Source organism: Haemorhous mexicanus, chromosome 1, assembly GCF_027477595.1.
Source record: "Haemorhous mexicanus isolate bHaeMex1 chromosome 1, bHaeMex1.pri, whole genome shotgun sequence".
In the NCBI taxonomy this organism is placed as follows: domain Eukaryota; kingdom Metazoa; phylum Chordata; class Aves; order Passeriformes; family Fringillidae; genus Haemorhous; species Haemorhous mexicanus.
Window position 1 is genome coordinate 19791516 of NC_082341.1, and position 24353 is coordinate 19815868.

Consider the following 24353-nt stretch of genomic DNA (forward strand, 5'->3'; position numbering starts at 1 on the left):
ACATATATTTGCAGTGAGGTTTGTCACTTGTGCATTACAAGTGACTTAAGGAGGATGAAAGTCTCATTTTCCCTTATAGAATTCCACTTTCATGCCTTGGAGCTCTTTGCTTTCATCTCTATATAGAGATCAGAAGGACACTCTTAGTGGTGTTCTTCATTTCTAAAATTTTTTGGAAGTTGAGAGGGAATTCTGAAGAGCAGCCACTTGGATAAAATATGAAGCCTTTGAACAAAAGGTGTAATAAAGGTATAATTAAAGGGGATTTTGCATTATGTGTGTTTCAGAAAATAACTTCATATTTTCTATTTTACAGCCAAAGTTGGGGTTTTTTTGTAGCCCATATTCAAATGTATGATAAAGAGCTGTGGGGGATTTGAATGATAACAAACTGTGTGGCAGCTGTTGGGGAACTACAAACTGCAGAGTATCTTAAATTGCTATACTAGTGATAGGGTTTCAGCTGCATTTTTTTCAGTACATGAAGTTTAGTCTTTAGCAGAACTGGACAATAGACTGAATTGGGGCAGTTTGGGAGACAGGGGAGAGATAGAAGGGAAGAACCTAAAGCATAATGAAATTACTTTTATATTTTCAGCATCACTGTTTGCATCAAGAAACTCCTGAAAGCACAAAAATTTAAGATATTTTACTCACAGCCATAAAATCATAGCCATGCTAATGAATACAAATGCCCAGGTAATCTCTTTTGTGCATTAGTACTGGGATTAAAAATCATGAGGAGTACATTAAAAATGCAAGTTTTAACTAGGGATTTCATGAAATTAAAGGGGTTTTCATTAAGAGTCTACTTTTCCAGACATTCCATAAGGACTAGTGAAAAAATTATTTCAAATTCACCCAACCATTAGTCTGACCTTTTGTTTTAATTATTGGAAAATGTTCAGTAGTAAAATTTCCCTTTCAGGGAGAAAGCTAAGATTCTTTGACCCTGTTTTTTGGCTGCTGTGAGCCATTTAGATGTCACCTAATGAAGTTGACTTCTCCTAATGAGGAAACACAGGATAAGAACTGGATCTTATTAGAATATACCTGAGGCACTTGACAGTGCAGCAGCTCAATCTGTGAGGCACAGCATGGAGTTCAACAGCTGCCATATAAGCTAAATTTAACCCCTGGATTTATAAGATGTTGTGAAAACATATATCACTTTCCTTTTTTTCCTCTTCCATCTCTTTGAGACTGTGTTTCATCCCATATCTGTGTTTTTTTGGTTTGATTTTTTTATTTTTTTTGCTTTAGAAGGACTTTATTGAAAAAACTCAGTGTATTTTTACAAACAGATCTCCCACAGCAACTGGTTAAACAAGTACATAGATTTCTAGAATTACAAAAATCTGAATATATATGCCTGCTGGCATCGTTAAATTAGGGTTTGTATCTTGCTCTTAATGTGATCTGCTTGAAATTGCTTGGCACTCTAACAGATTGATACCCATGTGAATCTCTTTTCAATAGTATTTTCCTACAGGGAAATCTGGAGAGCATTATTTAGGAGTATGGTACACACAAAACCAACCATGTAACCTAGCTTGGTTTGTGTCACACACTGCTTTTAATATTTCAAGTTAAGTTTAAAGTCTAAACCCTCTGTGCCCATGCCAAGAATAAAAGAAAGAAAAACAAAGGAGGTGCTTTGAATTAGAACTGCGCTCACCTGAGGATGTGACAGAGGTGCCAGAGGGCAATACTCTTGTGTAATACAGAGCAGCAAGCAATTTAATTTATGCTAGGATGGGCAGCAGTCCTTCTCCATGAAAATACATTGGGTTGAAAAGGGAAAAAGGAAATGTTTTGCTGAAGAATCCTGACAGGCAGGGATGGTCTGACTTCAGAGATGACCAGACTGACATTACAGCTCTTGGATGTAGCAGAGCAGAACAGCATAACCCCACTGCACAGCTGAGGATCAGGACCTTCTTGCATTTAGAAGTACACAAGTGCCTTGGGAATCTTCCTAGTCAGCTCCAAAGCTTTGCCTGAACTGGCTGAACATATCAATTGTACAGACAAAAACAGTAGATCTTTTTTTCCCACTGAGCCCTACATTTATAATGTATCAGATTTGTTAAAGTATTGTTTTTGCAACTGTGTTTAGGTGTGAAAAGAAAGATGATTGTTTAGGGAAATGAAAAGAAAACACTTAGGGAGCTAAAACAGCAAAATAATTCCATTGTCATTTCTCTTCTAATCCAAGGAAAAGACAATGTAAAATGACCTGGCTCCTGAAAAACTGGTATTCTTACCCTGTGCTATAGAACATCCTTCACTAAAGGTGATATCATCAATGGCAACACTTTCACCTTGTCTCTGGGTCTCCACCATCCCCGAAAAGATAACCTAAAGAGATAAGCAGCAAATCAACAAGGAACAGAGTTTATCAGTGTCAGAGACAAAACAAAAAAGCACACAATATATGCCAGTCAAGTCCGTGGGGTATCTACTGGAAATACGAGAACTCCAATCACAGATTTAACAATTTTGGAGGATTATTATCCTGGCTTTTTTGACACACCTGTGGCTTTTTTACCTGAGCACAGATAGGTAATCCAATCATCTAATTCAAGATTAAAGTAGAATTTAACAGGAAGGATCTGAAAATCACAATAAAAGGCCTTTAAATCTAAGCAAGGATCATGACAGTTAAAGAATAGAACACAAAGGATTTTGTTTTTTATGAAGCCATTATTCCACCATAGACTACAAATATGAACATTTTCTGCTTGATTTCAGAATTTCTCAAAAACCTGGATAAAAGTTCAGAGCAAAAAAACCCCACCATTATTCAAAAGTCTTTCATCACATTTTTAGGCAAAACAAATCTTGAGGAGCACTTGCTGACAGTTATTTTGCTCTAATGTTGCAACAATGGGTTAGCCTTTTTTTTTTCCTCACCAAAGTCTTCTATACACAAGAAGTTACAAATATTTTACTTTTCCATCTTAAGGGCAGATTTCAATCCACATGTGTAAATGCACAGGCTATTACACATTTTCTGCAGTGGTGTACAAGGAAACTGACTGATCAATTGCAGTCCTTGGGAAAACACAACAAAAAGATACCAATCAAAACAACCCAACAAATCAGTCTTATGTATAATGTTCCTTAAAATATTCCCAAGCTGCATCTTGGGATGAAACAGTTCCAGGATTTTCCAGAGTCTTGGAGGCACAATCTACCTAGAGGTACATTCTTGCTCTTATTAAGGAATTCATGATGTTAGTAATAGTTTTTCAAGCATTACCTGGAGAGTTCAGCAACAACCCAGAAATGCAGAAAATCCATAAATTACCAGGAACTGAGTTTTTCTCTGTACAAGATGACACAACTTATCCAATTATTTGACCATCATGTTATAAACTGGATTTTTTTGAGGGGTGTAATCTTTTGTCTTTTGTTTTACTGAACCTGCAGTTGGCTTGCATAAGAATACCACATTCAAAAATATGTTTATGTGAATGAAATGCACCATCTTGGAAATTTGCTCATTTGATTAGTTTCAGAAAACAGTATTTTGAATTCTTTAATTCTGCTGCTATGATATGGGCAGTTAATGTGTACTTTCATGACATCACCACAAGATATTATTTAATATCAAGGATTTGACAAATAGTTTACCTTTACATGGTGATGTTTCATTTTGAACTCAAAATTTAGTTAATTATAACTTCATTTAAAATATATATCTACTTATAGCTTGCATTTGGGGTTGTATAGTCAGATTTTATTATATCGTGAGAAAAAGTGATTTAGATGATGCTAAAGAGGGACTAGCTCACTTTGCTGGAGCAAAATCAGAGAATGCTTCAAGATCAGATTCCATCAGAGCACACAAAGTCTGTGTGATCCTGGGTTTCCTCAAAACTCATGAGCAGTCTCTCAACTTTCCCACTTCCAGAAGACAGTATTACTAGATTCCTCCAGATGCTCTTGTGTTTAAAATGATTATCTAGGCTTTATCTGGTGCAGATACCCAGCTGACCTTCCCTAAGTTCATTCCCATAATAACCAAAGTGACTCACACCCAAGTTTACTCCAGAAAGGAGCCATTCCGTTTTCCTTTTCACACAAAGTCTAGAGCTCTTTAAACTCACAAGACAGTAACAAAAAAAAAAGTCTTCGTGGCACTATTTGCTTATAATTGTAATGATATTTATCCATGCAATATCTGTGAGCACCAGATGAAATGAAAATTGCAGCTCCACTAGTGGCATAGAAGGCACAGAGGGACTGCAGGTGGGACCAAACACAAGTTGGGCTGGCTCCACAGCACAGCCACAGGACCAGATTGCAGCACAGCTGCAAAGCACAAGGTAAAACAGGAATCAAGCATAAAGGCACAAATGAACCCCAAGCTTAGAACTCTTTTCCTTAATGAAGTATGGGAGAGAGATATTTGTTCTCAGTTAATCAGAGGAAAAGTAGCTTGGAGAGAATACCATGATTCAGTTCTCCAAAACTCAGCCAAAACAGACATATGGAGCTTTCTGCTTGTCCGGTAGTTCAACCACCAGCAATCTCTGCATTTCAGAACTCCATAAAATGCAGATTTTTAAATGCCAAACTAAATTCTGTATTCCATCAATATAATCCAGACTCTTAGTAAGAAGAGACATAAGTGTTATACAGTCAACATCAAAATGAGTGAAGAAAATAAGAGCTGGAGATTCAGAGGTAGATTTTAACTAAAATCTCGCTTCAAATGTGTTTTTAAAATTAAAAAAAAAAGGACTAAAGCACCCTATTTCAAAGTGATTTGTACATCCAAATAAAAATTATTTGTCTCCCATCATTTTTTTCCCATAGCAACATTAATAATCAAAATTTTATCTTGAAAAATGCCACAGGTATCCCTGTAGACTTGTCATATAAAACAACAAGTGCAAAAGGGCAAGTGAATTGCATTCACTTGTATGACAGTGATATCTTGCAAGTTGTCACTGAAGCAAAATGTGCAAACATAAGAAAATTTGCTCAGCTTCACACTCTAGGTTTTGTGAGGTTCTGAGCTGTGTTTCTTAAGTCAATTGTAATGATTACTGCAGTAAGTTTGACACCAGCCTGGACTCTGCCCATCAGTTCACTTGGTAGAGGCCAAAGGATAACCAGGTTTGCAAGCAATAATCTAGTTAGGATTGGACATAGCAATTCAGAGGAAGTAGATGCCATATTATATTAACCATTTCCAGACTCAGTCAGTTTTCCAATATGAATGATGAAAAAATAAACCTAGAAGGAAGTCCTTCCAATACAACCTCAGATTGCTATACATACACTCTTATCAGGTAAAGGTAAGTTACTGATCAATACTTGTGTTGAGTTGGGTACAGGTATTTTGCAATATGCATTCTCAGAAGAGTTAAGCAGGCCAGTGTTACTTCAAAAATCAAGATCCTGTTGGATGCTTTAGCACAATATGGAAGCCAAGTAATTATGGTACTTATTTGGTTTTCGGAAATGAGGTTGTGCTGCCTCACCTTCAGGTTTGCATGCTAAGCAACTTCACAGTAACTGCAGGAAAGGCCTCTCATTTTCTTCTTTGTTCCCCACTTTCTCTCCAGTATTATGGATTGCACAATATTATAGCCCTAAGTTACATTTACTGTGCTAATGTTTTTTGTAAATGCACATGCAAAAACATTTAAATAGCTTATGACATTTGCATTGCTTTTCAGTAGCTTTGAGCAAAATTAAACCATTTGCATGTATTCTGTGACAAAGGCTCAAAGCTGCAATTAATGGTTAAGTACAGTGTTTGTCACCTGCTATAAAACAGTATCTCATAGTATAAAATGCAGTTTCCTATATAAAGGAAACCTTGAATTTATCAGTCCAGTTAGACTAAGTCTAAGAGAATACGGTATTGAAAATTAAGATCACCTCTGTATCTCACCTCTGTGGGCTGGTAGATAATTTATGGCTCAATGAGACTGTTTAATTTAAGACACATGCACAGTTTATGCAAAGTTTGGTGTCAGTCTTAACACCATTAAGAGTTATGAACAAGCTGCATTTGTTAATGCACACTATGATCATCAAAATGGCTTTTTTCTCATTTACCTCATGATAGTGCCTTCTTTTCAATTACAAAATATTTAATGCTGACCTATTGAAAAGACCCACCATTTATAAACCATTTAAGACGTATCCTTTAGAGTAACCTCAATTTACTCACCTCAAACTTTTCGGTGCTATTGATCGTAATGGTATTTACATTCCACTGATTTCTGAGCTCTCCTGAAACTTGCCAAATGTTTGTAACAGTATCTTCAGAGAGCTTTTGAAGCCCCACCATTAATGTTCTGTTCATTTGACTGACCCAATAATGGAATCTAATCTAGGAAAAAGAAGAAGGTCTGATTACTCCAGGGAAATCTTATGGCAAACAGTGTAATACAAAGAATGTGCATCAAAATACCTGGCAAAGGTGTTCTTCATCAGTTGGAAGGAAAAGGCTTGTCCTTAAAGCTGCAGAAGAGGATTGAATTTCAGAGGACAATAAGAGGAAATAAGCTGTTAAAAGGAATAAAAGTAGAAAACTTAGAAGCCTGGAAAAAAACCAATAATAAAACAAGGGGAGCAATATGCACAAGTATAAATTAATAATTAAAAACTGAACTGGAATTGTTTCCCCAGAAAAGAATAATAGCAATTCTAGCCATTGTGATACAAGCTTTTTTCCATGTTCAATATTGTCATGGTATTGCTCCATGCTCCAGCTAACATTTTAAGCAGGACTTCAAAACATTTCATGTGGCAATGTCTTCAATATTCAGCATTTTGGGACAAAGTGAGACTAACTCAGAAAGGTGATCCAAAGACTTTAAGCTCTAATGATTGAGTACATAATATATTTCATGCCCAATCGTCCAGCTGCTGTAAACAACAATACACATTTGTCATGACACTTCAGGTCTTTGAGGAGGTGGTGGAACATGTGAGAGAAAACTGTGGTGTATTTACAGGTTGAAAACTGGCTGCTTGGAAAATTGCCTCGAGAGAAAGATGTGGTATCCCTGTATATTCCCAATATAAAAAGTTGTCTTAGTAATTTCAAAGCTACCATTAAAGATGCTGTTATTTTCCATTTACAAAGCAAGTCCTTGCTTCACTTGAAAGTGTAACAGCTCAAGAGGAGTCAGTGAACTTTGGTTGTTGCCATGCCCTTTGACTGATCATGTCTCTTCCTGACAATATTGTTTCAGATCCTATGACAGATGGAAGGCAACCACCCTATTTCAGGATATCAAATACTCTAAGTCAAAATTTGGCCCTTCCTGAGCACAAAGATTCCAGAGTTCTTAGATGCTAAGGATGCAAGATGAAAAAGGAAGAATAGAAAAAGACTCCATCTATTTTTAATTATTTTTCTTCCTTTCTCTTTTCTTCCCCTTCCCAAACTCCAAACAATGCCAAGTAACTTTCCTCTGACATTAACATGCTAATGAAAGGAGGAAGATGAAGGACAAAAAAGGCCAAGCAGGACTAGAGGAAAAAAATTCCTAAAAATATAGATTAATACATTCACCAAATACCAGAGGATAGATCAAAACATCTAACTACTTAATTTATTAAACTACCCACCTTGACCTCTCATTCTTGTGTGAAACTGGAAAGCCCCTGATGAAGCACCACCAGCCCAGCTCAGGGCTGGAGCCAGCTGAGCAATCCCCCACAGAGGAGCATTTTGCAGCCTGCTACCAGGGCAATGGCCATGCTGCCCCCAGGTTTTAGACCTTTCCTGACTGCTCAGGCAGAACTTTCAGAGCTGCCAGCTGCAAGGGTATTGCTCCTACCCACAACAGATGGCTTGGTGTCTCTGCAGAGCCCTGCCCCTATCCAATCTGTTCCACTGAATGTTAGCTTCCATGAAATTTTGAAATTTTTTCTTTTAGTTCTCTTAAGATGGATGTGTCTAGAAGTAAAAAAAATATTTTTTGCCTGCCACTGGAATTTTAAGTTTTACACAGAGAGGGAAGAAATACTAATATTAAGAAATTCTTTGAACAGACATTTCACATTATGCCTCTGCATAGAGAATAGTTTCATCTAGTAAAATGAGGCTGTGGATTTTTTTGGGCTTCTTTTAAAGTGGTTGTCACTGTTTTGTTGAATTACTTTTTTAGTGAAAAAAAAAAATATCCATGATAGATAGACCTAAGGAAATATTTTGGGTTCTAGTAAATGGTTACATAAATATCCAAAGAAGTTAAATTTACCAAGGGATCTTTGCTTTTCTGCTAATGTGTATGTCTTATCCTGATGGCAGGAAGTCTTCCTTTTAGCACTCTACCATAAAGCATACTCTGCTCAGTTGTCACAATAGAGAAACATCTCTGGGTTTTAAGCAGGAACCAACATAAAACTGATTACATCTGTTGAGTCACCAGCAGTGGGAAAACTCAACTCACTGCCATAAGAAAATAAATATTTCCTAGGCAATTAGAATCAACATTTCAAAAATGAAAGTGCAGTTTAGACATTCTTCAGGTAGAAAAATAGAAGCAAATTAATACAATGCATTTAAATCTCCTTGGCTATTCAGTTCACCAATCTGAGTGTGCAGCCTCTCAGAAAGCTGAACAGCTACAAGTATTTCAGCTTCCTGCTACCTGAATAAAATAACTTAGATTAACATGACCACGGCACAATTCAGACCTGGCAGATAAAACAGTGACTGAATGGCCAAAACAAGTAAATGTGAACAATACAGGTGACTGAACAGTTTTCTTTGTCTGCAGCAAACACTTCACAATTCTCAGTCTTTTGTTTGCTTTGGCAGTCTGTATAAGTTACATTTATCCTTATCCACCAGTTTTTAATGATTATTAGTGCATCTTTCTGGCATTTGTTGCATCCTGATGTGGTATGTACTACCAATTCCAAAGTGCACAAATTCTAAAAGCTTAACTATAACAAGACTGTTACCTGGTAAATTTTTTTTATTCCAGCCAAGAATTTGCTATATTTTAATTTCATGGTATTTTTGGGGTGTTTAATGTGGTTTTTAATGAGAAAAGCTTTATTATTTTAAACCATTTCACAACTTGCTTACTTGAAAAAAAGCTTGTGTTTATGAAAAAGGTTTGGTAGCTGTTCACATTTTTGTGCCAACATTGGTTTAAATCAACACTTGTTTAAGAGCAGCCTTATCTTTGAAAGCATAGTACACAGAGCAGGATGTGCTTCTGAGATGCACACAAGCAAAAATGGATGTTGCTAAAAGCACAGCACATATAAAAATTTTTCGAATTGCGAGTATCATGAGAATTGTCTTCTGTGAAATGAGAACTTGCAGTAAAACCTAGAGTGGGGTATTTGGTTGCTGTTTTTTCCAATAAAAAACAATTAGATGTTGGGTTTCATTTTTATCTGCTGATCCCTAAGCAATTTTTCCATCCATCCCCTTGAAACCACCAATTTATACTCATCGTTGTTGGGAACTTCGACCTGTTTGGTGGCTCATGCAATGTGAAGGAGATGCTACTTTAGAAGAGTGCAGATTTCCACACTCCCAGATCAGCAAAGTTTGGAAACAGGGGGAAAAGCACCTGGGCTAATCACAACAACACCTGAATCCCACAGGATTCTCTTGTACATGCTCCAGCATTGCATGCCTGCCTTCAGGTGCTCACCATGAGGGCTTCCAAAGCCCTGCTTGTGCCTGGGAGAGATGGGAGGGTGTTGGTGGAGGTGAAAGGAAAGAGAATAATAGAAAATAAGGAGAAGAGAACTAAAGAGCTGCTGCATTACAGTTTGTATCACAGAAGGAAAAGCAGGGTTAATTTGGCTATAGGACAAATATAAAGGGTATATTTTATCTGAGGACAGAGAAAAGGAATTATTTAGTTGAAAGACACTCTTCAAGGTAAAGACCTCTTCAAGGTAAAGTAGAATTGCAAGAAGATTTAGAAAGAAGCTGGCTCACAAAACAGGCTAACAAAGCTTATACTGTCTCCAAATGCAACGTCCTCTTCTTTCAAAATATTTGAAGTAGTAATATAAGCCACAGATGATAGATACAAACACTCCAGGCATTTGCCAGTCCAAGAAAACACGAAAGTATGTCTCAAATTTTCTAAACTTTGCAATCATCAAGACTGAATTTATCTCCTAATAACTCCAAAAGAAGTAAAGATCACTCTGGTAGGTAAAGACATCTTTTGAAACTGATTACTTGCTCCTCTCTGATAACAAGAATTGCTTACTGGAATACTGTCTTTCTCCTCCCCTTTCCCCCTGGAATTCTGGGTTATTGTAATTGCAATCACCCTAAAGACTCCTCAAAATCACCTCAAAAGACACAAGTGCTCAGGAAACATGTGGCAGAATATAATTGAACAACCAAGAAATTTACAAAATTTAGTAAATTAAATAGAAAACTGCATAGTATGTAAGAAACCATGGTTTCCCCAAAGATCATGAGGAGTCTTACCACTCTCATTCCCATTGTGGTCAGAGTATGGTGGTCCCATCCCAGACCGACCATTTCTTCTTATCCAGCCAGACTGTAAATTGAATTCAGGAAGAACTTTGCATAGATTGGTTTCAAAATCACAGTTGTTCCAGGAGGAACCTGGATTGAAGCAAACAAAAAACAAAAAATTGGAAGCTTTAAAATAGAAGCAAAAGGATGTTTTTTTCACCATCACTTGCTGTTTAGTTGACATACAGAAACTCCCTGAACAGTGTTTCTGGAAAAAAAGTGAGAAACACCAGAATGTTTAAATCATGAGCAAAGAGAAACAATGCAGTGGAAGAGAGACAACTGAGAATGAACATTGGGAAAAAAGCCCCAAGCAAACAACCAAGACCTTCCTTCATAAAACCAAATCCAAGCTCATCCATTTATATTTTATTACTATAATATATGTTCTTTTCATTACAAAGATGTGTGTAGTTACCTTTTTGTAGGAAAATCTCCAAGCTAGTATAGTTTATACACAAAAGATTGCTCTTAAAATACACTGCAGTGCTAAGGTGAAATTTTTTTTCCAGAGCTCTTGCAGGGAAAAACTAAGACTTAACACCAGGATGTAATCAGAGAACAAGTTTGGTTTTTTTTTTTTTATTCACATCATTCAAAGAGACAGAATGAATCCTCAGAATGGCATGGTGTCTCCACTTGCCTTTCCTAGGAGCATTTTCCCTTTGCAGATTCCCCTGTAGAGCAGTGGAGGGTGGAAAAGGGAGGCAGAACACTTTTCTGGCACCAAACCCCATTTGGTGCATGAGCTCATTCAGGCAGTTTGAGGTAGGTATGGACCAGATCAATAACTGCTTGCTGGGCTGGAGGGACAGCTGTTGGTTTTTCACAGGTGTCCAACAGCCCTTTATGTATCACATCCAAGCTGAATGGAAGAGCTTGGATGTGCTTGACAGGCTGGAGAGCCCCATTCCTTGAAGTACTTCTTGTAGTGGGGGGAAGATTTAATTTAAAAAGAAGTCTAAGTAGATGCAGCTGTAAAGAACAAACCTATTGCAACTCCAGCCTAAACAGAGCAGCCAGTACATGGCACTGTCTCCAGATTTTGTGTCCTGTGTGGAAACTTTCAGTTCCCCTGCCCTTTGTCTTGCACAGCAGAGGGAGGTGGCCAAGATCCTGCCTTTTAATTGGGATTCTGGTTAGACACAGGAGCTACAATGCCTTCACACTCCCTGTCCAATTGGTGCCCACTCCAGGCCCCTGCTAATGATTTTAGTCCAGTCTGTACGATCATAATTCACTGGTCATTTTAAATAAAGTTGCAACTGCAGCATTGCAGAGCACTACAATGTTCAATTTCATGACTTTCATATTTGTATCAGTTTACTGCAACAATTATTACAAGGTGAGGGGAAAACAGAAATAATTCAAACAAGCATTCCAGACTCAAGTTTATGTGCAGACTGGCTAAGTCATCAAACAACTTTTTATTGCTCCTTTTATTCCTTAGATCTTTAAGTGGCTAAAAGTCATGTCAGAGGTTCATCAAAAGCACTAACACTACTGAAGTATATCTGCTTGACATTGCATGAAATGCACCAAATCACACTCAATATTTCTTCAAGAATTTTCTCATACCTGAAAAAACAATTGCAAATTAAAATGCATGAAATAGCAAGAATTGTAGCATTTTAAATTTAAAAGAAAAAATAATTCAGCATTATTTTCCAAGGTAATATTAATTTTCACAGAAAATATGACTTCAAAGCAAACCAATATCAATTTTCTGGAAGACAGATTTACAAAGGTAATGTCACTGGATAGAGAGGAAAAGTTCAGAAGGAAGAAATCTCTGGGACTTTTTTAAGATAATTTTTGCTGAGTTTCCTGTGAACAAAAAAAAAAATCTAAAAACACCCCTAAGAAAAAATTCCAAGTATTACAGGAGCAGACTCCACTTAGAAGTTCTATTTAAAGTGGTCATGTGTATAAAGTCTGGGATATTCTGGGAGAAAAATATATATAAGAATATTTAGTTATCATTCCTTTCCTGGCAAATATTTTTCATTATGAAGACCTATTGAGCAATAGAGACTGGAATTCCAATTTTTATATGTTTTCACTGCAGAAGCTTTGTTAAATCTGAGCAAAGCCCAGGGAAAAGAGCAGGAACCTGTCACCAACAAGAGACCAGAAGCTGAAACCTAAGCAGAAAAATAATTTTGCAATAATCCCAAATCCCAGGAAAGAGTGGCAGCAGGACAGGTCTTCAATTTGACACCCTGATCTGTATCTTCATGTCTGACAGCTGATTTATGTCCTGAAGTAATCCAGAGCATTATCCAAGCAGTCCCAGCATGCAGCCTGTCCCTCAAAGCCTAGTTCTACCCCTCTGGCTCATTCACATGAAATGCAAAATAATGTCATATTTAGGGCTTTTACAGAGAGCATAGGCTCATACTAGTCTTTGGAGAAACCCCTAATTCTTTACTTTCATATAAACATTTGTCTAAATTTGCATTCCCTCAAGAGACAAGTGTAAAAAGCCTCCATAAAAGATAATTGAAGAATGCACCTCTTGTTCCATATTCTGCAGGCACAATAAAAAATGCTGCCTGGATTAAATGCCCTTTCCAGAGGAAACAAGACCAAGCACAATGAGGATTTCAGGCTATGCAGTGGAACTTATCTTACCCCCTTCTTGTGCCAGTGATAAAATTATATGCTAACCTGAGATGTGTTAGACATGTCAGGGAATTCAACAGGCATTTCAGCCATTGCCATTTAATACATTTTTGTACTGCACAGGAAAGTGACAAAAATGTACTGATATCCAATACAGTCTTAAAAATTGTTTTAATTAGCAGAGAAATAAAAAGCAAATATCCTAGAGCTGATTTTAGACTCCTGCTCCAAACAGACCTCTGCATCCTATTTGGATATAACAGGGAGTCCTAGCAGAGGAAGAAAATCTTTATGTGGTTGGACACACAATTGTAATTTGAAGAACCTGGATTTAAGTTACTGCTCTTTCTCATAGATTTCGGGTGATTTCAGTGATTGCTAACATGCTCTCGTTAGAAGGTTTCAGTGTGGACAGATAAATACAGGCTTTTCTAAAGATCATCTGTTTTGTATTTAAAATGAAATTTGAAAATCCCAACAAAGATGGTAGCTTCCTTTGTTGCATAGAGAGTAGGAGAACTTAGATAAGCTTTCTAGTTAGAATTAAAACTTTTGATAAATCCAAGCTCTTCTTTGGACTCAGAACAAAAATCTCAAGGACAAGCACTGCCTTATACATCAGTCCTGGTTTCAGCTAGGGAAGAGTTAATTTCCTACAGTGGATTCAGAATGACAGTGGTGTTGATGACACACTGTTTCAGTTTTTTGCGAAGTCATAGATATCCTATGGCAAGGACTTGTTTTTCCCTTTGTCTCATGTTCTGCCAGGGAGGAGGTTGCAGGGCTGGCTCAGCTGATCAGAGCCTGGTGCTAACAACACCAAGGCTCTGGGTTTGGTCTGCATGTGGGCCATGCACTCATGTGTTGGGCTCAGGGATCCTTGTGGGGCCCTTCCAACTCAGAATATTCTGTAATTCTGAAAAAAAATAAAAGAAAACCACCAAAACTGGGGCAAGGGGGAGCATAGCTGGGAAGGGTCATGGCCACTGTATAAACTGGGGGAAGTTAGCTGGAAGCACAGATGATCTGGGGTCAGGAAGGGGGGGTTTGGCACCAGCCAGTGAGAGGCGAGCAATTGTATTGCACATTAATGCATTTTTTTATTTTTGTTATCATTGTTATTTACCATTATTACCCTTACCATTGTTTTATTTTACTTTATTTTTGTTTTCAATTAATAAATTCTTCTTATATCAACACACAAGCTTTACTACACTTCTCATTCCACCATAAGCCAGCAACTGTGTGGTGTTTCATCTCCAGCTGGGCTTAAAAACCTGGCATGAAATTATTTGTAGCAGCATTTTGTAGTGCAGTATTCCAGAAATACTAGAATTCTGATGCAATTTTACTCTTAGAATAGCAGTTAAAATTCACTCTCAGAACTTAGATCAATTCCTTACAGGAAATAGCACCAATTGTGTTCACCACCAATGCATGTGACAAAGATTGAGCCTGGATAATCAGTTGCTAATCAGTTCATGAACTCAAGGAAAGTTCCACCCTTGTCTAGACAAAAAAAAAACCCAAAAAAAAAAAAACCAAAAAGTAAAAAATAAAAAATAAGTTGGAGCTTATACCTGGTCTTGGTATTTTGTATTAAATCTGAATTCTATCAAACAAGCTTCCCACAAATTGAGGAAAAAAGTATTACTTGCTGAATCTTCATTGAATCTGGACGAGGAAACACTTGTTTTGTGATGTAATATCCATATGAAGACTTAGGAGAGTCTTGCATTTCACAAATGTTGAAAAAGAAGAAAAGCATAAAAAAAATCAAACTGAAGCTGGAAGGAACTTTTCTTTAAAAAGGAAGAGGCTAAAATCCCCCCCCCCAAAAAAAAGAATTCCCAAACATTTTTCAACATAAAAACATGTTCCCTAGTTCTCTCTTCTGTCACATTTGGTTACCAAACTGTATCACACTTCTGCTAAACCCTCCAGACTCACCTTGTTTGTCATCACTGCTGCCTCCACAGCAGCTGGTGGAGATGCACACTTCTCCAGGTGCAGCAGAAGAGCCATCCCCACGCTGGCATCCCCCTGCTGTGGATGACTGAGTGTCCACTGGAGCAAAGCAATACAGCACACAGATGTATAGGAGCCTGTTCATGGGCTGTGCTACTATCCGAGCCTTCACTTGGAAAATAATCACTGAAACTGCCTGGAAGTGCCTTTTATCAAGCTGTGTTTACACACATCTCTCTGGGAAATGTTTTTAGAACCTCAGTTTCTTAATCTACAGCTTACAGGAAGTCACTGCTTCTGCAAAGCAGTGACTTTCAACCTGGTGCGTCTTAGGATAATATTTAACTGAATATGACATTTTATGACTAAAAAATATTGGCACATGCTATGAAAGTCAACAGTGTATCATTAACTTGCTGATTGGATTTATTGCTCAGTGGTTTGAAAATATATTAGATAAGAAAACAACAGGAAGACAGGATAGAATTACTAAATGACCAACATCCCCAAAGATCACTATTTGCTCAGAAGGAGTTGACAAATGTTTATAAAATGTATGAAAAGTTTGTACATCAAATGTAAAAACAGTCAAGAAATCCAAATTTCAATTGATTTTGCATCAAAGGGATTGCAAATTAGCACACTGACTTCTGTCTCTTGTGCCAGGATGTTTTAGTAACACCTTTCACAGTGTTTCAATGGTTCACCAAATCACACCAAATCAAATGTGGTTCTGGCCACACCTTTAGACCAATGACTCAAGGACCTTCAAATGCAGGACAGGGACATGGAGATCCAAACAATCAAAAGAGCCAGCCTTGAGAGAGTATGTTCAATCAACTTTTTTCATTTGGCCTAGCATCACATGAAATCAGGGAAATTGTTTTAGTGAAGTAGTTTAAAAACTTCAGATGCCCCAAACCCAAGGACAGAGTGCTAGTAGGAAAAAGAGAAGTCAATTGCAAAATTTGCAAGGCAAATAATGGCAAGAAGTAGAGAAAATAAATCTGGCAGTCAGGTAAGAATGGCACTCCTTCAATAGGAATAGTGGGATGAAAAAAAAATCCCAAGTGGCAAGTAACTGATGCCAGCAGGTCTGGAGATTTTGTCACCTACAAATTCACAAAATCAAGTGAGGGGAATGCACATCCCACCATGCATAACTCTGATTTGCCTGTTAGCCCTGGTGAGCAGGAATAAGACAAGAGATATCTCTGTACCCATGGTATGCTGATTGGAATGCACAAGTGCCACAGTATCTGTAAAGAGAAACAGGCAAACTCTGCCTGTAGGGGAATAAATCATCTCTATGTTCTGCAGATCTGTATTTTCCTAATGTAAGAAATCTCTTGTCAGGGAACAAAGACTACTACTCCAACATCACCTGAAGGCAAGAAGTGCAAGGTCTGATGCAACTTCCTATTATCTCCAACACCAGAGGCAGGCACATATTTATTGTGACAAAGGTTCCTGTTCTGCCTAGAAAGCATTTTCCAGCTCATTTGGTTCAACTCCACCCTTTTCATCATTATTTCTGTGCACATTGTTTTAGCTGTTTTATTTTAATGTTTTGTCCCCAGGCCATAGAGCTGTTTGGAAAACTTCCTGGTAAAAAGCAGAGCTAGGACTAAATTAATTAAGAGTTCATTGATATACACACACACACACATATATATATATTTATGTACCTCAATAATACATATCACTGAATTGGTTTTTTTCCATTCTGTAAGTACAGATTAGGCTAGCAGCTTATATTAAAAAAACAACAACAACAAAAAACCCACACAACAGAACACCCTATGCCATATATTTTTACATTACTACATTTGTAAAAGCTTAAATATTCATGTTATTCAGCTTCTTTCAATTAATTTTCTCCAACATGCAATATTTTATTTCTTTTTTCCTTTATATCTTCTTAAACTCCCCTCACTCTGATAAGCATCACAATATCAGGATTTCCCTGTCTTCCAGCTTTTTTTCATTTTATAAAAACTCCCACTGCATTTTCCCAACTGTTTTGTGCCTGTAGTATAAATCTGAATACAAGTATTCTGAGTCAAAGGGTAATTTTTACAGGAACTGGTTTCCATTTCCAGCTTAATATGCTCTAAAACATTCATAACAAGCAAATTTGCATGGCCTGAACAAGTCAAAACCACAATAAAATCTGTTCTGAGAGGAAATAACTGAAAAACGTATCAAATATTCAGAAATATTTAGGGTGTAATCCATGGATCTTCAGTGAATAAAGTATTTCAGTGAATGTCAAACAGAAAGTGCAAAGCCAAAGAAAAGGGGTCTCATATTTTTGGGAAGTGTTTGGCTTTGTACATGTTGGGAGAGTTTCTTGATGAGTGCAACAGTTCAGACCTCTTGTCAACTAAGAATAAGAACAACAAAGGTTTTTTAAAATTCTGAGAATCATATAGAAAAGAGCAAGAGGATGACTCAGAAGCAAAGGACTTTCAGGGAATGTCAAAAGGACAAACAAATACTTTAAGTTCTTAACTGGAAGCACCCTGAAAAACATAAAGGAGGCAGAGAGGGAAAAGTATAAACTGGCAAAAATGTGCAGGATGTCAAGAAAAGCAGAAGATGGGCACTAATCAAAGGGTATTTTTTTTAAGGCACTAGAGAAATATTGCAGAGAAAATGAAGAGTGAAAGGACAGCAAGCAAAGCCTGACAATATGTCTATTATTAAAATTATTTTAGCAAACGAGCAGTTTTTTAAATGGAAAAGAAAGTTAAAATAGAAAACTGCTTGAATTTACATCAAAACTGGATTTTTCTGGCTTACCCTAATTCATTTAATTTAATGCAAGACAAAACACATTTCACTTAAGTGGAAAAGATTGCCCGCTCAGCCTTCAACTCAAGTAAATCTGTTGAAAAAGTTTCAGATATTTAATCTAGGAGTTTGAAAAGATAAGTCTTAAAAAGAAGTCCAAACAGGCTCTGAAACAGGGCCAGAAAGATTCTGCATTTTTGAGACCATTTTTCACATGAACAGAAAGTTATTTGCTTAAGCATAAAATGGATTGCAGTTAGCAATTCTCCTTCAGGTTTCTGTAGAGGCAGTCATTATCAGTAATGAAACAGAGGAAAGAACAAAAACTGGGATATGAGCTTCACCATCTGAAAACATGGTCAAATTTTGCTGCAAACACTAACTTTCCTTCAGGGAAAAGTCTTATAGAGTAGAATAAAGTCACCCTTTAGAGTAATCCAAATTTCATTAGGTTTAATATAGCTTTTAAATGGCAAACTTATAATCTGCTGCATTTTTTTTTTTCTTTATGTGATCAGACTGGGTAGCAGTGCCGTGTCAGTGTATGAATCTTAAACATATATCTCCTTTTCTTCTAATACAAAGTTTTATTAAATATTGTTAATTTTAACAAAATCCTCCCAAATCTTTTATGCAAGAGCAATTTTAGCTGACTTTGAATAAAACCACCAAAGCTGTACTTTTTCTGTACAGTAGCAGAAAGTCAAGCAACCACCATTACCCCAAACTGATCCATTTTAAACAAGAAGTGACAGAATTCTTTACTTTGATGTGATAGGCAATAATTGCACAGCATCTGTTTTCAGTTAAGTGGCACTAATTCAATAGTTATCTGAGAGAATAACTACTGAAGACTAAGACATTCATATATTTGAATAAAAAGATTCTGGGCAAGTGTTCTTACCACTCATCTCCATTTGCTAAAAGAAATCAGTGAAATCAATTGAGAGACTAAAATCAAACTTAATGCATTGATCAGTGTACATTATGAGCACTGTAGTTACAACTAATAGAGTAAAAAATCCATAGTATTAGGAAAAGGTGTGATGAACTAGATATAATCAGGTTGAAGTCCTAGATGATTACAGACTGAAGAAAAATTACATTTTGGAAAACAATTTGAGAGCATCTTTTCCATCTTTTTAATGGATAAAATTCAAGAGGAAATCACAGGTGGTGATAAAGAGAAAGTAGAGAAAATATTCAGTGGAAGATAAAAAATCCGTGTGTGTACCACATACTACAAATTGTCTCTGTACCTAGAGTTTGGAAAAAAAAAAAGTACTTCAATTCTGAACTGTCAGGAGCTGTCAAGATCTGCCCTTTTTTCTCTATACTGCAATGTAAGAAAGGAGAAAAAAACATTCCAAAAGTTGCTCTTAGTCCATAAAGCAATATCCTACTAGAAAGCAAAACCATTAATTGGCATAAACTCTGATCAGCTAGAAGCATTTTTACCTCCTGCCTGCTATGTTGCTTCTTCAGAGAAATAAGAATGGAATAAAGATTTTCTCAGCATTTGCTTTGCAGACCAAAGACTTCCAACAGGCTTCAGCACATACTGCTCCCTTTCTTCTAGCACATCATTCTACCAAGTGTTTTGGTTCTGTTCTGTCCTATAAGCAGCTCCCTGGTCCCTGCAAGGGACCTAGAGCAAGTGGCACTGTCTCACAGGAGAGTGAAACCCACGAGGCACAGGACCCGACGCATTATTGGTATGAACTGTTACATCACCTGGCTCAATATGTTTTGTGTTTAACTCAAGCTAGCTCCAGACTGGACCCATGGAAGAAACACCCCCCCGTGGCCAAGGCCAAGGTGTGCTCCCAGAATTTATCCTCTGCTCTGGTCTCATGCAAGGGTATCCACTGCACACTCTCTGTGCCTGCCCTGCTTCAGGTCACACAGTGTGCAGGCGTTGTTGGAGCATCTCTTTCAACAGTGCAGCCCTCAGTGCAGCCCTTCCAACAGTTGGAACCAAAATGTAAACATGTTAAGTATGCTTAGCAACTCTTGGAACAGCTGGCCTTCCTCTCATCCTCAAGGAACATAAATATGTTGTAGCAGGCGTCCTCACCAGGTAATAATTAGCATTGACTCTATGAATCTAGAAGACTGATCAATTGCTTTATTATACTATACTTATTAAGACACTCATCACCCTTACAGACAGTCTGATACAGCCAAACCAGATTAGTCAATTAATTAAAACACCATCACCATTAACGAATTAAGAAATCACCCTATAGTAAACAAATCTCTAGAACACATTCTACATGTTCACAACATCAAGTACAGTAAAGTAAAGTACAAAGGGATATTAACAAGTTGTTAAAACCTGCAAGGAAAGTTCTAACATTCTGGAGATCTATGAGAATGTACTACATTTCACATTAACAGGACAATGCATCTAGACTGAGATTCATATTCATTTATCTTAGATGCAAGGATTAAATTAATCTCTAGATCTAAACAACTTTTTGGTAATGATAGAATGAAAAATAGTCAAGAAATTAATAAGTGATAGAATATCACTTGTGTATTTTGTTGAGACTCCCTCAAAAAGGGAAGATAAAAATTGTTTATCATTCTCTTCTCTGATCTTCTCACAGCCTTCCCCAGGACAATGCCTGGGGAAGTTGTGTCTATCATTCCCTGTGGCCAGAGAGCAGCTATCACATAAATAGCTCCAGCTTTCTTTCAAAGTTTGGAGAAAAAAAGTGTATTCTAAAAATTAAACCTGAACCAAATGAAACAGTTCTTCTATCCATCTCAACTCATCAATCCTAACCTTGGTTGCCAGAGACTGGACAGCAACCAAAGGCATTATTTGTAGCAGAGGCAGTCAAACACCCTCTCAGGGCAAACCACCCAAAGAGCTCTATCTCTGAGTAAAAGTCCTTTAGAGGCATTTTTTTAACATAAAAATAAGCTTACCCTTTCGGTAACACTTCTAAGTATGCAAGTGAGGGCAAATAAATACTTCCAATGGCCTGTCTGCTTCTGTCATACATAACATTAGTTAGAAAAAACAGCAAGATAAGGGACAAATCTGGAAGAAAGCAATATCCCTGAGCTCGTGTCCCACAACTGCAGCTAAATCAGCACAGCCCAGGTTTGTGTCTCCAGCAGTATTAATCTTTAGTCCTGAAACATGTCCACATGCCCAAGAGCTGAAAATTAGGCTGCTAAGATCAAGAGGGAGTCTCAACAAAATATATACCTTAGTCACCAGGCTAAAAATAAAACTTAATGACATTGAGTTTTCCCACACTTTATCCTTAGGACATCTCTGCAACGATACTGCTCCTGAGGATTTGCAAGCAGTCCTGTTCACTCTATGCATTTCTAGAAATTATTCCTGAAAAAGAGAGAGCAGCTATGTATTAAAAATCTTTCTTGGCCAAAACTCCCCTTTATCTTAATTTCCTCATCCATAAACAAATAAGTGGCTTGAAAATTTCTGACTTTCTCTGATACCCCCTGATACCCCTAGACCATAAGACTAAGTAGGAACTAATAATGCTAAGTAACCTTTCTCCACCAATTTTAAGTCAGCCTTCAATATAAGGGCAATATCTTGAGATACAAAGAAATAATATTCCACTCAGATAAGAGAGGGATACTTTTCAGCTCTGATTTTCAGAGAGGTGAAAGGACGACATTCTGAACAGACAATAGCTCATCTGAAACATACTTTTAGTGCAATTATTATGCAGTTCAACTTTATGCAATGAAGGCACAGGCTTTGGGAAAAGTCCTTAGAATTAAAGGACTCAGGAGCTTAATGGTAGAAGCTTAGCACTTATAATGAAATTGTGTAAAACTTCAGAATACATGCTTTGCTTGGAAAAAAAAAATCACAGGGTAACTATGTGCTGCCTCAATAAAACAGGTCTATCCTAAGTTTAAAATACCTAGTAATACTTCTTAAATTAACCCAGACATATTAAAAAATTTATTTAGAGTAATCACTTTTCAATTGGAGCTATGTGTTACTTACAGCAGTTTGACACTTCAAAGGAACTGTAGGATATATTCTACCACTTATTAATTTCTTGACTATTTTTCATTCTATCATTACCAAAAAATTGTTTAGATCTAGAGATTAATTTAATCCTTGCATCTAAGATAAATGAATATGAATCTCAGTCTAGATGCATTGGCCTGTTAATGTGAAATGCAGTACCTTCTCATAAATCTCCAGAATGTTAGAACTTTCCTTTCAGGTTTTAACAACTTGTTAAAGTCCCTTTGTACTTTGAGTGACTTTGTTTGCAGTGAGAGATCAATGGGATAAGCAAAGAAATTTACAAATAGAACATACAAACAAACAAACCTTCTTATGACCTTCCTAAGCTGGCTGCCACTAAAACATGGGCATTTTTCAGTACTGTTAAAACTCCCATAAAGCAGCAGCTGTAAACATAGCTCAGAGGGATACTGAAGCTGCTCCAAATGATATTTCTAGAATTACCTTAGACAGGAAATGAGTCAGAAACACCCCATACCCCTATTTCCATCTCCCAATCACACAAAATAATCCTAGACCTCTCAACCTCATCTGGGAAAGAGGGTGTAGCTGGAGGGCTAGACAAGTCCCAGGTGATTGAAGTAAACACATTATTCTCCCCAGTCACAGAAAAAAAAAATCAAAAACAAATGAAGAAACAAATAAAAGAGGTAAATCCCTTTCACAGCCCCAAATTCCTAAATACCTTAGTCTACAATGCAGACTCTAAATCTTCCCAATTTCCTATTCTTCCTCTGCAGTTCTACCCAGACTGCTGCTTATCCCTACCTGATTCACCAGGCAGTGATCCTCTACACCTGCATTAAAGTGATGAGCTTTCAGCTGCTCTCCTAGAAAAAAACTCGAGTATGGTTTATCTGTGAACTTCCTAGAACTTGCTAGATTTTGATTTATTGAAAATGTTGGTAGTCTTGGAGTACCAATGCCAGAGCAGCTGCCATGCCATGGGTTCACCACCACAGGGCGTGTTCTCCTGCAGCAAGCAAAACTACTCTGAGTTGCTTTGAATGCAGTTGAGCATGATAAAGTTTGAGATAAAAAGACATATTTTCTCATCTTATCCCCTGCTCAGTGAAATGCACCGCACATTTTCAGCTGGCAAAGTTGTTATTGAGATTTTCTATTCAAAATCTCCAGTGTTTATTTTCAAATGCCCAGTGCTTATTTTCAAAGTTTACATGGTTGCTGTTTTTCACAGTTAGGTATCACCTGCCATCAGCAGAAATAGTTTTCAGTCCTTATCAGACTCACTGAGTATTTTTGTTGAATTACAAAGTCTAAAATGAATGTGGTTTTTATAGATAATGACAGGTTATTTCAAGTATGGCAATAAACTTTTATTGCTTTTCCTTACCAATTTAAAATTCTAGACAGCTGCTGTGAGCTAGGTATTTACCACATCACAAAAGACAACTCACCTGAGCGAACAAATTACTATCTGCATTTTTTTCAAATATATAAGCAGCAGTTCAAATAAAAAATTCTAACCAAGATTGTAACTAAATGGTATCAAAACTCTCAAGAAAAATTTGTGTCCTGAGAATTTCTAAGTTAGGCCAAAAGATTGACCCAAAGGATAAATGCTTAGATGTCCACCCCGCTAAAAAGTGGCAGAATTTTTTCACCAACTTCAGTGGCCATATTTCAGTATGAAATAAGTTAAATCTGAAATACATAAAACTGTTATGCTCAAATTTTTCCATGAATAATAAGGTAACACATAAATATAGACCTAGAAATTTTAAACAGCACAATTTCTGTTTTAATACTCCAAGTTATCTAAGAAAATCCTCATTAATCCAGTTGATGCACGTGACATTCCAAGTGTCTAACTCTTCTCATCCTGTTGTCTTCACCTCTACAATGGTCCTCTGAGTCTAACATCAGCAACTCCAATCTCCCTCAAGAAAAATGGGGGAGTATTGTGTCAAGCCATAACAACCTGAAGTCTTCACCAGAAGAGCAACTGCTCTTTTTTAGGGGCATAATTCAGAAAGTCTTCTTTTTGAGTCTAGGATTCATTTGGGTCCAATTTAGCACACTTTCTTCCTTCTCCTTGGTTCCCAAGTAAAGCATGAGAGTTATCCAATGCCTCCTTCATCCTCAGATGAAATAAATGGCTGTTTGTCCAGAGAATGCATATATCTTTCAGACATTTGTTGCAGAGCAATTATCATGCTGAATGGAGCTACAACGAATTAGCCAGTAAGAAATTGTTTAAACAAGCTCAAACAGAGCAAAACAAGTCCTTGAGAGCCCTGAGATCTACGCTGTCAAATTGCCATGAAGGCTACAGCCTGTTACTACATAACAAATATCTTATATACCGGGTTATGAAAAAGGATGGAAAACAATTTAATATTTTGACTTTTTTATCATTGACCACTTCTATATATGTCATCTGGACCTCTTCTGTGAGCCCTT

The 24353-nt window shown here is 37.1% G+C and overlaps 1 protein-coding gene across 1 annotated transcript in view; it reads right to left on the minus strand.

Moving 5' to 3' along the window:
- MALRD1 (MAM and LDL receptor class A domain containing 1) overlaps nt 1-15245 on the minus strand; it is a 235075-nt gene extending 219830 nt beyond the window's left edge. The window contains exons 1-5 of the mRNA XM_059869616.1: nt 15083-15245; nt 10457-10597; nt 6440-6534; nt 6197-6358; nt 2268-2361 (exon numbers count right to left, since the gene is read on the minus strand). Of these exons, the coding sequence (XP_059725599.1) occupies nt 2268-2361; nt 6197-6358; nt 6440-6534; nt 10457-10597; nt 15083-15245 (655 nt within the window). The remainder of the gene's footprint in view (nt 1-2267; nt 2362-6196; nt 6359-6439; nt 6535-10456; nt 10598-15082) is intronic.
- Nucleotides 15246-24353: the final 9108 nt, after the last annotated feature.